Here is a 14,701-nt window from a genome sequence, read left to right on the forward strand (position 1 = left end):
AAAATTATACTATTTTTATAATTATAATATTTATTATAAATAAATGGTATTTCTTTAAATGAAAAAAAACAATCCAAATCATTCTAATGTTTGTTGTATTTGTTGAAGCAGTTGATCCATGGTTTTCAATGGCTCAGAATTCAATATTTCCAACGCCTGCTTTAGGTCATTCTTTTTTTCGTCGATTGCTTTATTTTTCACAGTTGTTTCAAGTATAGCTTCATTCAACTTTTCTATTTTATTCATATCCTTGACATGCGAATATAAGAGTTAATCGATTCTTAAAATATTGAACAAAATCAAAATTACTTACAGTTATGATTTTCATTAATACATCGGAAGATCCATCGTTCATGATCAAATCTTGTTCCAATTTATCCTCACGCTGGATAGCTTCTACACGTGAATTCAATTGTAATACGACTTTGTCCTAATTCATAAAGGAATTCCAAATAAGAACAAGCGATTGACATAGACAAATAATTCAAAAAACACTTACCATGATACCATTGAATTTTTCCAACAATTCACCAGCTTTTTTTTCAATGAATGCAACATTTCTATAAAGTTTCATCTGATCAAATTCTTCGCTAAAATTTTCCTTCAAATCAACTAAAAGTGTTTTCAAAATGTAATTAATTTCGGTTCTTGCATCCATTATTTGAAATTTTTTTGATGTTTGCAAAATCAGCAAAAGCGCGTAAAAAATCAACGAACAAAAATCGATCATAAACTATGTAACTTAGTGCTGCCCTCTATATACAACAATATTATTATAACAATTAGTTTTTAGTATAAGTACGATGTTTTTGTTTTGACATTTTCAGTGTTAGATTAATTTACAGAATTGCATCAGACACTTCTGTTATAAATTTATTATTTTAATCTTGAGATTGAAAAATGTCCATTATCATAAGAAGTCCACATCTTTTCAACTGTTTACGAAACACAAAGTTTGTCGTGATCACTCCTGCCTTTTCTCCAAAAAATGGTGCGTCTTTGTTGCAGAATGTTCGATTCTTTTCCGTTGGACGTCGTGGTGCTCGAAGTGGAGTCACGCGATCCATCCCTGTAGCCAAGGAACGTCGATCATTGAAAGAGATTCTTATGCAACCAACAAGTGGTGCGCCATTCGCATTTGGTTCATCAGCGGTCGCAGGTGCTTCATTGTTTGGTCTTGGTGCTCTTTGCTATTATGGATTCGGTTTGAGTAAAACCCCGGGAACATTTGAAAATGCCTAGTATGTATCATTTGGATCATATCATATAACAGGGGTGGCCAAGCTCACCCTCCTCACCCTCGATTTTTGAATTATAGAAGTGCGGCTCGCGAGCCACATGCGGCTCGCGAGCCGCAGTTTGGCCAGCTCTGTCATATAACAACAAAAAAAAATATTCATTTTCACCTAAATAGTGCGTGGCCTAGCTATGTTCGCGAGCGCATTAAGAGTACCTATTTTTATTTTGGATCTGGATTGGCCATAACTGCTGGTTCGGCAATTGCTGCTTTCCGTAGCCCATTTGTGATGAATCTGGTTACGAAAAATTCCATGATGGGAATCTTATTGACTATTGGTGCAATGATAGGTACATCGATGGTTGCACAATCGATCCCATATCGTGAAGGATTCGGCAGCAAACAGCTAGCATGGGCATTACACTGTGGTGTAGTCGGTGCCGTAATCGCTCCACTTTGCATACTTGGAGGTCCACTCATGTTACGTGCTGCGCTTTATACAGCTGGAATTTCTGGTGCATTATCAGCCATTGCTTATTGTGCTCCTAATGATAAATTTTTGACGATGGGTGGCCCATTGGCTCTTGGTTTGGGTTTCGTATTTGCCGCATCAATGGGCTCAATGTTTCTACCACCAACGACAGCTTTAGGTGCATCCTTATATTCAATCAGTTTATATGGTGGTCTTTTGCTATTTTCTGCATTTTTACTCTATGATACACAACGAATTGTTCGTCGTGCTGAAACACATCCACCTTATGCAATGATGCCATATGATCCTGTCAATGCGTAAGTAGCGAAAAATTTTAAATGAAAATTCAATAACGATTCTTTTCTATCTAGCTCCATTTCAATCTACATGGATGTCATTAATATTTTCGTTCGATTAGTAACAATATTGGCTGGTGGATCTGGATCGAAAAGACGTTAAAAAACATTTTGGATTTGAAAAAAAATTAGTTTTTCTCTTTCACACATGTGTCTACAGACAAACTCATTTTTTCTGTTTTATTGAAAAAATAAATTTTATTTATAATGGATACTTTTGTCAAATGAAATTTCATAAAAAAATGATTATAATATTCAATTAGATGATTGTTCTCGTATAACCGAAAATTGTATTAATGCTTCATCTTTACGAACATTTTTGATATAATATTGGGCTTTAGGAAAAATTTTAAAATGCGATCCAGTCTTTACCACCGTTTCATTTTCATCATTAACTTTTAAAATTAATGTTCCATAAATGACCGTAAAATATGTAGCATAGGGACCATTGCGACCTAATTTTTTCATTGCTAATGGTTCGAATCGAATCATACCAAATGCTGTTCCTCGATCATCTTTTTCGATTAAAGCTGTATGAATTCCTTTAGATTTATCTGATGGTTTAAATATAAGTCCAGAATAGGATTTCACAAATTCTGGACAATCGGTAATTGATTTAGTTTTGAATTTTTTTGAATGAATTGATAGATTTAGAATATCATAAAATTTTTGGCCGCCATTCGAAGAAGTTTGTCTTTCAGCGCAATGATGTTCATGATGATTATCAACTTTATCGTCATGAGTTTTCCTTTGGTTGGATTTTGTATTCGCTCGACGTTGTTTGATGAGAGGTCTGAGAGGTTTAGCTACGCCAACAACGGTGGGCATAGTTACAATTTGGTTATTAATTTTCCGATTTTCCATTTTATAAATTGGACGTTGGCCACGCCAATAATCCAATGGTTGGATACGATTTCTCTGTGATCGACGCAAATAATTGTCATAATCAACCGGAGAAATATTATCATTACTCTTGCCATTTTTTAACATTAGATCTAAATGATTTGGTCGTTTCTTTTTCTTTTGGCGAGTTATGATTAATTCGGAAGTAGAATCTCCTAAACTTTTGTGACCAGAGCTTTTTACTGAACTTAATGTATCGTCTTTATTGTGCTCTTTAGGATGTTCAATATCGGGCGAAAGATTGGCCAAAAAATGATTATTAGAATCTCTTTCGTCATGTTCACTACGATTATCTACTGATTCATTAAATTCAACATCGCTATCATTGTTTACGTGAATCGGTGACAATGAAGATTCCATTAAATGGTCATTTGCATTTGAGCTAACATCGGAAATACAAATATTGTTGCGGTCATCATCAATATGGCGACTTTTGTTATAAGAATTACTATCGATGGATCGGCGATGAGTGATAGTTCGACGAAATGAGGTATCTTCTTCAGTTGAATTCAGATCATACGGTACCAACAAATTCATTTTTTTCTTTGAAAACGATAAACTTTTTCTTTCCCCTTTATAGCCATTAACGATTGAAAAAGGAGCGCTACTTTTTTCATTGTTCATTGTCAATTTATTCGGCAGGTCAAATGTTTGATTAAGAAAGCAGTTTTTAACATTTTTAGTATTGGTGAAACTTGATTGATTTTTTGATGGTGACAATTCTGGTTGAAAATTAAAGCTATCATTCGATTCCCCATATGATTCGTGTTCTGACATTAACGAAGATTCTTTTTCGTTGTCATGATCAAAAACTTCTGGCTCATCAGGATCCATTGCGCTCATTTGTTCCCCATATGATTCGTGTTCTGACATTAACGAAGATTCTTTTTCGTTGTCGTGATCAAAAACTTCTGGCTCATCAGGATCCATTGCGCTCAATTGTTCTTCCCCATATGATTCGTGTTCTGACATTATCGAAGATTCTTTTTCGTTGTCATGATCAAAAACTTCTGGCTCATCAGGATCCATTGCGCTCAATTGCTCTTCCTCATACGATTCGTGTTCTGACATTAACGAAGATTTTTTTTCGTTGTCATGATCCAAAACATCTGGCTCATCAGGATCAATTTTTTCATCATACACGGATTGAAGTTCAGCCGTTGCATTATTTTTCAATTCAAATTCATCAATAGATTTTACTATTTCGTATTGGTTGCTTTCGATTTCTGATTGAATTTCATTTTCAGGTAATTTTTCCTTATCATCCACAAAAGAATTGCTTCCAATTAGTTTGACTTTATAGTTTTCAACCTGTTCATTCTCAGAATTTTCACTTTCTTCATGAACGGAGACGATTTCCGTAGTCAATCTTATGGGTGATCGATTTTCATCAGTTGTAATAACTTCATCATGCGTATCTTCATAAATTTTTTGACAGTCCCCATCAAATAATTGAATACTACCCGCACGATTGGATAAATTTACTACTTGAGAATCATTACGACGGCATTTTTCGACAGATTTTGTTAGATTCGATTGATAGAAAGTATTCATATGGGTCATGCAATAAACCGATATTTGTTGTCTAGTGAGGTTACGAACAACATTAGGTGTCAATGGTGAACTGTATGGCGAATCGTTATCAAGAATTAGTTTAGAGAATGCCGATTCGTTATTCACTTTTGTCACAGTTCGATTGAATTGTATGTTACTTGGACGTGGTTTTTTCGAAAATCCGTCACCAAAACCATCAATGGATAAATCAATATTTTCTGTAAGAGTAATATCTATCATTGAATTAATCATTGATTTTTTTCAAAAAACGACAAATAAAAACTTACTTCTTTTAGTTGAGTTGTGGAAACTAAGACCATCATTTTGAGGATTTTTTTCAACACTTTTAATCAAAGTAAATGATTTTTCATTTGTCTGTCGAGTCTTAAAAGAATCATTAACGGCAGCAGAAATGGTCAAATTGGATAATTGATGTTTAGAATCTAAGGGATTCACAAATTTGTTTATTCAAATGTTTCACAATCAATACAACAGACTTACTTTTCGATGTATTTTTATCGATCGTTGATTGTTGCAATTTATTGATGGAACGATTGGCCAATGGTGTTCTTTGGATCGACGAATCAGAAATTTCACCGTTACTTGATTTTATTGGTGGCGATTCATTAGTGATAATGCAGTTAGATGATAGTGGAGTTGAACAATTTTTTTCACATGAAAAATTCAGACTCGAGTCAGAAAAATTCACACTCGATAAGGAAAATGAATTATCATTAAGAAAAGAAAGCCTTGGTTGTTCAGTAGCTGGAACCGAAGATAGCATTCGATCCAAAATTCTATCCCAGTTCACTTGATTCGTTCCCATTTTTAAAATCAAAGATTATGCACAGAAAAAAAATTAAGGACTACTTTCCAATTTTGCTGAGCCTATTTTTTTGTGTGCAAATATAATTATCAACAAAAAAATAAACATTTGCATGTCATCAAGAAAGGAGCACTGAAAAAAACCGTTGAAAACAGCAACGAGTCTTTACACAACATTCATACCATTGAGCAACAGCATACTTCTACAAGTATAGTACTATAATTTTACCCGCCAAAACTCACCCAATATGAGGAGGTCTATGTGTTCTCATTCTCAACCCTTGTGAAGCTATTTTCATCCATGTGGCTATTGTGTTTTCGGCTATTTAGAGGTTTCGTCTATTTTTATAGATGTATGTTTTACAAATAATTTTGCATCACCGTTTCTAGATTTCAGAATAATTCAAGTAAAACATTCATTTAATTATAATCTAACCATTTATTAGATCAAAGTAGATAACAATTGACGTTTAAAAATATCGCTATTTTGATCTGATTAATATTTCGTAAAACGTTTATGTTTTGAATTTTCTTATATTTCAAAGATATATCTTATTATTTTGGATAACATATTTACATAAAAAATGGCTAAGAAAATCCCAACAAATGAAAGAAATGAAAACATCGAATATGAATGTTGTTTGATAAATAAGATACATAGGATGATGTGGAAGATTTGAATCATTACAGTAATTTAAATAAAATTATGTTTTATATGGAATGGCAAAGGCTCAATGGCAATTCATAGGAAGAGATCAACAACAAACAAAAAAAGAAAAAGAATATTAACATTTCTTTGGAACGAAAAAATACTAATCAATGATTGAATCGATTAAACAAATGTGTACATGAACCAGAATCGAATCTAATTCTATTTTACCCATTGGCTTGGTATCCATTGTGGCTCATGTTCTAATGCATTAATTTCGGTCATTAATTCTTGATAGGCACTCTCGATATCGGTCATCTGCAGAACCATATCGAAAAAATGGCCAAATTTTATTTCGATTTCAGTAGCTTCATCAATTATAGATTGATAATCAGCAATGGTAAATGTACTGCCTTCGCTCGTATTTTTTAACGCCAATAATCGATGTAAATTTTCTGGTTGGGCAGGTGGAGCTACAAACACAAAAAATGGTTTCAATTTTGCACCTATTTTGTAAGATGAATCATTTTTTTCAATTTTATTAAGTTTTTAAGAAATTAATTTGGATACATACCAGCTTGACCTTGACGAAGTAAAGGAATAGAATGGACATGAAGATTGAGAACACATATTTTACCCGATTGTACTACCGCTTCGATAGCAGCGAAAGATGTGCCATAATAATTTTTCTCATATTCACCATGCTCAACAAATCGACCTGTTTGATATATGAACAGATAACAATAATCTGAGAAAAGAATTAGCTAAAGAAACTCACTTTCTTTGATGTCATGTTCGAACATTTGTCTTGAAATGAAATGATAATCGATTCCATCAAATTCACCATCTTTTCGTGGTCGTGATGTATGAGGAACCGCCGCTGCAAATCGATCTGTTTCTTGCATTAATCTTTGCCGTAATTCATGACGACCAATATTGGCCGGTCCAATGAGAACAATGGGACGCTATCAAACAATTATTTGAAAAAATTTCATGATTGAATTTGTAAAAAAGTTTTACCTTAAAATTTGACCGTGGATGGAAGTAGCATACTTCTTCATAAGTTAATATTTCATCGTGTGTCAATATTAAACGTTGTTTGGAATTTTTCTTCTTTTTTCTCTCCAATGAACGTTTCCCACAATTAAAAAGCAAAGATGGTGATTTTGATTTTCCATTAACAAATCGAGATTTACGATTCGATGTATTGATAGTGGAATCGTTCAATATGGACTGTTTCATTGCTTCACGTCTGTAAATGAAAATATTATTTCATGGTAAATAATTCGATTAATTCAAAAAGTAGAATACATACTGAATTTGAAATTGTATGGAAGGAATTAAACCAGCCAATGATTGATCATGTTCATCACCTTCTCGATATGCTTGCCACCAATTCATATCCGATTGATCAATGACATGTAAAATGTCACCTTTGTTAAAACAAATGCCCAATTCTCGACATGGTATATACAAGTCTTCATCCGGATCATAATCGAACAAAGCACGTAAATGTAAAACTTGATTCTGATTAGCAGCAACGACAGCATTAGTCGCACCCATTAAATGCGGATTTACATGCATCAAACTATCACGTATGGCTATCACAAATGTTAATGTACCTGAAATTCGACAAATGATAATTATAGAGTTAGATGACTCAATCGATCATGACATTTAACTTACCAGTCATTTCGGAAAGCAGATCGCAAACTTGATTCACATTACGTCCTTTCATTTCGATACCATTCACTTCGAGTATTTCATCACCTTCATGCAGCATGCCTGATAACAGAAAACATGAAGAATTTAGGACAAGAAAGAGCTTAAACAGCTAAAATCCTACCAGATTTATGTGCAGCACCACCTTTGATAATTCGACCAATGATAACAGAACCATCAGGTTCATTACGAACGGTAGCACCAAGTGGCTCACATGATGTTTTCTCAATTTGTACAACTTTCACTCCAGTGTGCAAAGTGTCCAGCATTTCGATTTCGTTTACTTTATCCTCTATAAAACAGAATCAAAATGATAATTGTAATACGGTTACCGAAGATAATAACGCTATTATTTACCATGAATTTCATCTGGTATTAGTGCCAGCATGTTTTTTTGGCTTTCAGCTAATACACGATCATATGCATAGCAAAGAGTTTCTAATTCAAATCTGGTCAAAATTTCAAGTAATTCGGCAGCATCCGGGTGTATTAGCTTTAAAAAAATAGGAAGTGATCGAATGAATTTATCAGAAAATTAAGTGTCTTACATTTTGTTGCAATGTATTGATTGTTTCCTGCAATGAATCACTGGCTATGGCATCATTGCTACCATTGTTTCCACAAAATGGCAAAACATTCGAAGGATGGTGACTATAGCCATGAATAGGCTGTGGTGATGAATGAAGATTCAATATATCGGGTTGATGATGATGTGCATAATGGGAATGATGCAATGACGGTGGAGAGGAAAGATTTATTGGCCTTGTGATTGAATTATAGCTTGGTGGTCGAAGAGATTGTTGTGAATCCAGGTATGAATTCATTTTTGAATGTTGATGTTTCATCAATGCCGAATATATGGAAACAAGATTTTTTAGTTTACTTTCCTGTATTAGTTCTTTAAGATCAGCGTTCAATGATTGCCGTATGTTTTCAACAATCATTTCCAGATACGGTAATGGAAGCACTAAAATAGAAGCACACATGAAAAATCACAATAATATTCACAAAAATCAAAGATCAACATGCATCATCGAACAAACCTTTATCAGATTCCCGTTCGATTCGAATATTAGATGATGGTGGCTGTTGTGTTGCAGCAAATGAACCATAGCCATTGTTCGTATATGATACCATAAGTTGCTGTTGTTGATCATCATCCGGTTCGAATGCGATATTCACCATTGGTTCAACAATATGATGATCATTATTGTTTTGTTCTTTTAGTTGTTGTAATTTTTTACTTGATCGTAAGCTTGAACGAAGAAATTCTTCCTCTTCTTTTTTTCTGTTAATTTCATCGGAATATTTTCGATACTTATCCGTTAGATTTAAACGTTGATCTGTATTTGTCGTCACAGATTGTATATTTGATGGCACGGATGATGATGATGCTGATGTAAATCTTTGTGGTGGCTGTGGTGGTGCATGTGAAGGTGGTGGTGGATAACGGGGTGTTTGCTTGACCACACCTACAAATGAATCTGGAACATCGACTGGTAATTCTCGATGCATCTGAAATGATTGATGTTGATGTTGTGGTTGTTGCTGATGATGAGGATGAGTGTGATGATGATTATGATGATGATGATGGTGATGCGATTGTTGGGAATTTAATTCGACTAACTCCATTTTGTTTGAATCGGGTTGATGTTTTTGTTCTTGTTCATCAACTATCGTTTTATCATCGAAATTTTCGTTGTCCAAACGAACTGATGAAATGGAATAACCACTTTCGGATGTAAGCTTGGCGTATTTAAATGATGATGAATTCACAGCAGTCGATGCAGGAATGACTTTTTGTTGTCGTTGTGTATTTGGTAAAATCGACGATGATGATGTTGTAATAACTATAAAATCGGAAGAATTGTTCGATGTGGAATTTCGTGTAGAATCACGATTCGAAGATGATTGATTAGATGATGTTTGCGATACAGATTTATGTTGTTTCGATGATTGATGAATAACTGATGAAGGTATTCGATGCTGTAATGGATTTTTGATTTCAACTTGTTGCTGTTGTTGTGACCGATTGTCTTCGTCTAATTTATCAAATCACCAGATAAAATTGATAATTTATATATATGCAAGATGATTATTTGAAAAGTTGATATAGAAAATAACAACTTACTTAACAATTTAGATAGCTCGGCAATGTCACGCGGTTGGATCACTTTGGTAGGTGTTTTACGATTTTTATTCGGTGTTGATGATGATGATTTAATTGGTTTATCGTCAATATTATTATTTGAGCAATCAATTTTATCATCATCATCAATGTCTTGATTATTATTAATATTATTGACAATTTTGTCGAAATGTTCACGGGCACGATTACCAATGATGAATGCATCGATTGGTGAAGAATCTAGTTCTATTCCATTCATCAATGAAAGAGAAAAAGAAAAGAATATTTGTCACATTAATAAATGAATTTATTGATTTTATAGAGGAACGTAATGAATACATGCATTTATATAAAACAAGTGTGTGTTGCTGGCCTTTGGCCAGCAGCACGCACACTTGCTTCAGCCCGTAGATTCTGGCAGATGAGCGGCTACGCCGCCCATCTCCCAAATCTTTGGCTGAAGTTTTGTTCTTTGCGATCGATCCAACTATTTATTTGTTTCGGGTCTAACCGAAAATTGGTCAAAAAAATACCGCTAGTGGAGAAAATCGCCAAAAATAGCCACAAATATTGGCGCTTTAGTTAGTTCCTCCTGGAAAACCTAATTGCACAAACCTAACCTAACCTGCTTAAACCAAATTTAAATTATATTTGAATATTTCCACTTTTTGGCTATTTTTCCTATTGAGATTTTTTGCAAACCACAATTTTCTCTAAGGCCGCGGTCCCATTGCAATGAGACCGGGGCCTAAGCGTTAACAATTGTTTCTATCCTGAAACATTTCGTGTTGCGCAGACTGTTGCGCAAATTGACTTTTTCTGCAGACCCTTTCTAACACATTTGTGTATTAAAAATTTCCTAACACATTTCTCTGGTCACCATACTTTTTTGTGCACGACACTCTCGAGAAGCTTCGCTTCTCGTGTTTATTATATAGATATTTTGATCGCAAATCATAAATATTGAATAAACAAAACAAAAAAATAACAATGAATTTTAAACGATCAATAATTATTGATTGATATTTTGACATAAAACATTTTCAATTATAAATAACAATCAAACAAAAAACTATAGTCAAAAGTCATTCCCATTCATTCAAACTACTATATCAAAACATCGATTGAAAAAAAATTCCACTTATTCATTCACCTGGTAGTAAAGAAAATGGAGAGGTGAAAAAATCTATCATTCATTCTATATTACATGCATATTTGGCAATTGGAAAAAATTCTTTACATAAAGAAAAATTGATGTTCAAAAAAACATTCATCTCAGTAGAGAGAGAGAGAGAACAACCGACCAACCTAACCAGTCATGCAACACTAAGTAAGTTCAAAAGTCGAGCTGATCATGATCTTTTTTCCTCGGTGGAATCTCTTTTCAGTGATCGTTGTATAAAATATTGAAACAAAAACAAAAACCCTATTCCAATTCAAAATAAAAAATAAAATAAAACCGAAACGTGATTGTCTTTGCAATCTTTTCAGGAAAAGACACCGGTAATTGGTCAAACTTTTCTTTTTTGTTCAAAAAACAAAAATATAAACTTACCCAATTTATCCGTATTACGACGCTTAACTCGAAGACATATGGTACGAGATTTGATGCACTAGCAGATAAAAAACAAAACAAAATTATCAATATAACCGACAAATATCATCAGGAAGAGAATCTTTGTTATTATCATCATCATCATAGTGTTGTAAAAAGAAATGAAAATCATTTTCTTATGAAAATATGCAAAGAAATTTTATTTTATCCAATTATCATCAAGTAGCCATTATCTTTATCATAAACATAACAACAACAATAAAAGTGATGGCCAAAATAACAACTCATCTCATAACTATTGTGAACTGAGACAGCAAACAAAACAAAAAAAATCCGAAAACAATGGCCAAACAACAAAACAGCATAATAATAATGAGGGATAATAAGAAGAAGTGAAAAAAAGAGATGATAAAAAAATGGGTCGTTTACATCGAAATGTTCATATTTGTCATATAAAAATTTGATGAAACAAATATCTAAATCATTATTTTAATGTGGGTGTGGTTTTTCTTAATCTTTAAAACGATAATAATTTCAATGACATTTTACAACAACAAAAAAAAATATGCTGAAATTGAATAATTAGAACATAATTCAATTGTCAAAAGAAAAAATCTTATTGGATTAATGGATAAAAATGTTTGAGAAAAAAGAAAAAAAAATCATTGATGGATGACCAAGAATAAGAATTTCACTTTTGCTTTTGTTTTTTTTTTTGTAATAATCATCTTTGTCTTGAAAAATTACTGATCCATATATAATTATGGCCAAATGTTATCTCATATGTTTAAATTATCAGGATAATTATCCATTCACACATTGTTGTTATTATAAATATTTTATATATATGAAATGGAAATAAACCACAAATTAGTTGCGCATCAAGTAATTAAGTTTGTTCTAAATAATTTACATTATACCAAAAAAAACAAAAACAAAAAATTAATTGATACAATACCCGAAAGATGAATTGATTGATCTATTTTTTTCCGAAACAAATATTCCAATTTATAAATGAATGAATGAATAAATTATTTATTTTTGTTGATAAAAAAAGAATAAAATGCATAGCACACATACATTGTTGATTGCATTTTACTAAAAAAATAAATATACAGGTAATATAAATATCGATGATTACATCGTCATCATTGATCATCATCATCACATAGGATTCACACCTTTTAAAGGCAATATACATTCACAACATATAACAGATGATGATGATGGATTTTAACGTTGGGCGATGCTTCGAAAAAAAAACATCAACTGTATAGGATTTGTTCATAATCAATAATCTAATGATGTTATTGTTGGTTGCTGGTTGTGGTTTCTACAGTGACTGAAATTTATTTTCAACAACCATCATAAAATGAAATGATAAGAACAAAAAAGAAACAAATAACGGTTTCCATTGTAATTTATCAAGGAAATATTTAAATATTTTCGAAATTCGAATGCTTAATGATTATCATGATGATGATAATAATGTTCGACCATTACCAAGCATTTTTTTAAAATTAAATTTAAAAATGATTCTCAATTTAACAATACAAATTGAGATGCGAAACTCATCAATTAATAATTATTATTAACTTACGATTGAAGGTTTAATTCAATTCAATTTCGATTTAAAAACATTGAAGGAAGAAAATTGGCAGAAAAAAGCTTGAGACCGAATATAAAAATGGATGGCACAGAAATAAAAATTTTTCGTAATAAAAATTGTTTAATTTTTTTCGAAATAATTGAAGTAAAAAAAATTCAATGATAAGCTCGTTTCAAAGAATAGAATTCTTCGAAGAAAAAATGATGATGAGGATAAAAATGACTCACAACAAGCTCAGACTTGTTTGTTGAGAAGAGGACAAGAGTCCCAAGAAAACGAAACAAATAGCAGAAGAAAGCGCAACAGTGTGCGGTCCCAAAATCAAAGCTGCTTCTTGAATCGATAAAGATGACGACGACGACAACAACAACAACAACAACCACACAACAGCAAATATGCACCACACAAGAATGTGAAATTATAATATATGCCGAGTGTATATCACTGTGTGTTTTGTATGTGGTATGCATGTTGTCGCCGCACCTGAGGATTGTAATAATAATAAAAATATTTGAAAAAAAACCTGGCTGCGGTAGTGGCTACGTGTAAAGAGAAGCAATAAATAACCTGTATTGGATATGAAGCATCATTTTTTTAAATTTGATTTGTATGATATGGATAGAGCATGCTCGAAAAGAACTTTCGAATTTTTTCCAAATACCAATCAGATAATCATTTTTTTTTTTTTTTGGTAAAATTATCTTACCTGATGTATGTAATCAATGATTTCATTATGAGACATATTATCCAAATTATTGCCATTTACTTCAAGTATTTCATCACAATCTTTGCGGTCAGCTGGTGAGCCTGATTTTGATTTTAAATTTTTTTAAATTCTCAAATTATGGCATTAAAAATGATGGAAAAGTGAACTTACCGAATAATTTAATTTTATCGTCACGTTCGACCAGCACTATCACATAGCCACCAATGTCGACCATTTTTGATAAATAATAATGTTAAATTTTTGATGAAAGAATTTATTGAAAATGAATGATGAACACACAATGTATCAGGACATGGATAATAATGATCTTAAAATAGTTGATAATGATCAATAATCAATTGTATTGTCCATATTTGGAAGATTTGTTTGTTTGTTTGTTAGAATGAACACAAAAAATAGTATCCTACTCGCCACAATGTAGTAGACGAGAGAAGAAAAATATGTCCAATTTGTAGGACATGAGAATATTCTGGTTACATGGATTTTTTTACTTGTCTTGTATTCATCAAATCGTTCAATAGATGAATGGATTCAATGTTTATGTCACGGTTGGAAGAGTTTTCTCTAACATGGAAATCAAGCCAGAACACATCCACACTCACACATATAAGCAAGGGAGCCAAAGTATGTTCAATACTTGGGCCTTGTCAAGGAATTTACTCATTTTCATGGGTAGCCAGAAAAGGATGCGGCTATCAATTTATCAAAAAAAAACAAACGATTATGGGAGGAGTTGCGAAATCGACAAAGATTATTGCACATGTGCCTGTGTTGTTTTTGGTTCCAGGACCTAGACAAAAACTGATTCGGTAATTGCTATATAGAAACCAAAAATATATTGAAGGACTTTCCAGCCTTTGAAATGATGCTTAATAAGCTTCAAAATCAATTGGACACGGCTAGAATAATATACTAACAAAAAAAAATGAGCATTCTATGATCATCGATACGAATGACAATCAGC

General features: G+C 32.6%; 4 protein-coding genes across 6 annotated transcripts; 1 reads left to right on the forward strand and 3 right to left on the reverse strand.

Annotated features, from left to right (window-relative positions):
- Positions 1-4: 4 nt before the first annotated feature.
- On the reverse strand, positions 5-726 carry LOC113788678 (uncharacterized). The gene is made up of 3 exons (XM_027338146.2): positions 500-726; positions 314-430; positions 5-249 (listed from the first exon to the last, which is right to left on the reverse strand). Exons 1-3 carry the CDS (start codon positions 656-658, stop codon positions 79-81), a joined length of 447 nt encoding a protein of 148 aa, XP_027193947.2. The 5' UTR covers positions 659-726; the 3' UTR covers positions 5-78.
- Positions 727-793: 67 nt separating this feature from the next.
- Positions 794-2,277, forward strand: LOC113799793 (growth hormone-inducible transmembrane protein-like). The gene is made up of 3 exons (XM_027350492.2): positions 794-1,241; positions 1,415-2,026; positions 2,081-2,277. Exons 1-3 carry the CDS (start codon positions 901-903, stop codon positions 2,166-2,168), a joined length of 1,041 nt encoding a protein of 346 aa, XP_027206293.2. The 5' UTR covers positions 794-900; the 3' UTR covers positions 2,169-2,277.
- Positions 2,265-5,522, reverse strand: LOC113790516 (uncharacterized). Of its 2 annotated transcripts, none has more exons than XM_075824605.1 (3): positions 5,024-5,522; positions 4,810-4,965; positions 2,265-4,740 (listed from the first exon to the last, which is right to left on the reverse strand). In XM_075824605.1, the coding sequence occupies exons 1-3, from the start codon at positions 5,346-5,348 to the stop codon at positions 2,321-2,323; spliced, it is 2,901 nt and encodes a 966-aa protein (XP_075680720.1). In that variant the 5' UTR covers positions 5,349-5,522; the 3' UTR covers positions 2,265-2,320. The 2 variants fall into 2 exon arrangements, with proteins under 2 accessions (XP_075680720.1, XP_027195996.2); XM_027340195.2 differs by having other exon boundaries at positions 2,265-4,755; positions 5,024-5,521.
- A 227-nt stretch (positions 5,523-5,749) lies between these two features.
- On the reverse strand, positions 5,750-14,359 carry sdt (MAGUK p55 family member stardust). Of its 2 annotated transcripts, XM_075824604.1 has the most exons (14): positions 13,888-14,359; positions 13,717-13,817; positions 11,402-11,459; positions 9,850-10,092; positions 8,762-9,760; positions 8,267-8,685; positions 8,076-8,211; positions 7,843-8,010; positions 7,683-7,781; positions 7,312-7,618; positions 7,017-7,248; positions 6,775-6,961; positions 6,571-6,714; positions 5,750-6,502 (listed from the first exon to the last, which is right to left on the reverse strand). In XM_075824604.1, exons 1-14 carry the CDS (start codon positions 13,949-13,951, stop codon positions 6,219-6,221), a joined length of 3,441 nt encoding a protein of 1,146 aa, XP_075680719.1. In that variant the 5' UTR covers positions 13,952-14,359; the 3' UTR covers positions 5,750-6,218. The 2 variants fall into 2 exon arrangements, with proteins under 2 accessions (XP_075680719.1, XP_027205987.2); XM_027350186.2 differs by lacking the exons at positions 13,717-13,817; positions 13,888-14,359 and adding an exon at positions 13,238-13,495.
- Between the last annotated feature and the right edge of the window lie 342 nt (positions 14,360-14,701).

Source organism: Dermatophagoides pteronyssinus, unplaced genomic scaffold (assembly GCF_027571235.1).
Source record: "Dermatophagoides pteronyssinus isolate colony J.1.1.1.1 unplaced genomic scaffold, Derpt_VIB-CSIC_2022.12 sq0002, whole genome shotgun sequence".
NCBI classification, from domain to species: Eukaryota; Metazoa; Arthropoda; class Arachnida; order Sarcoptiformes; family Pyroglyphidae; genus Dermatophagoides; species Dermatophagoides pteronyssinus.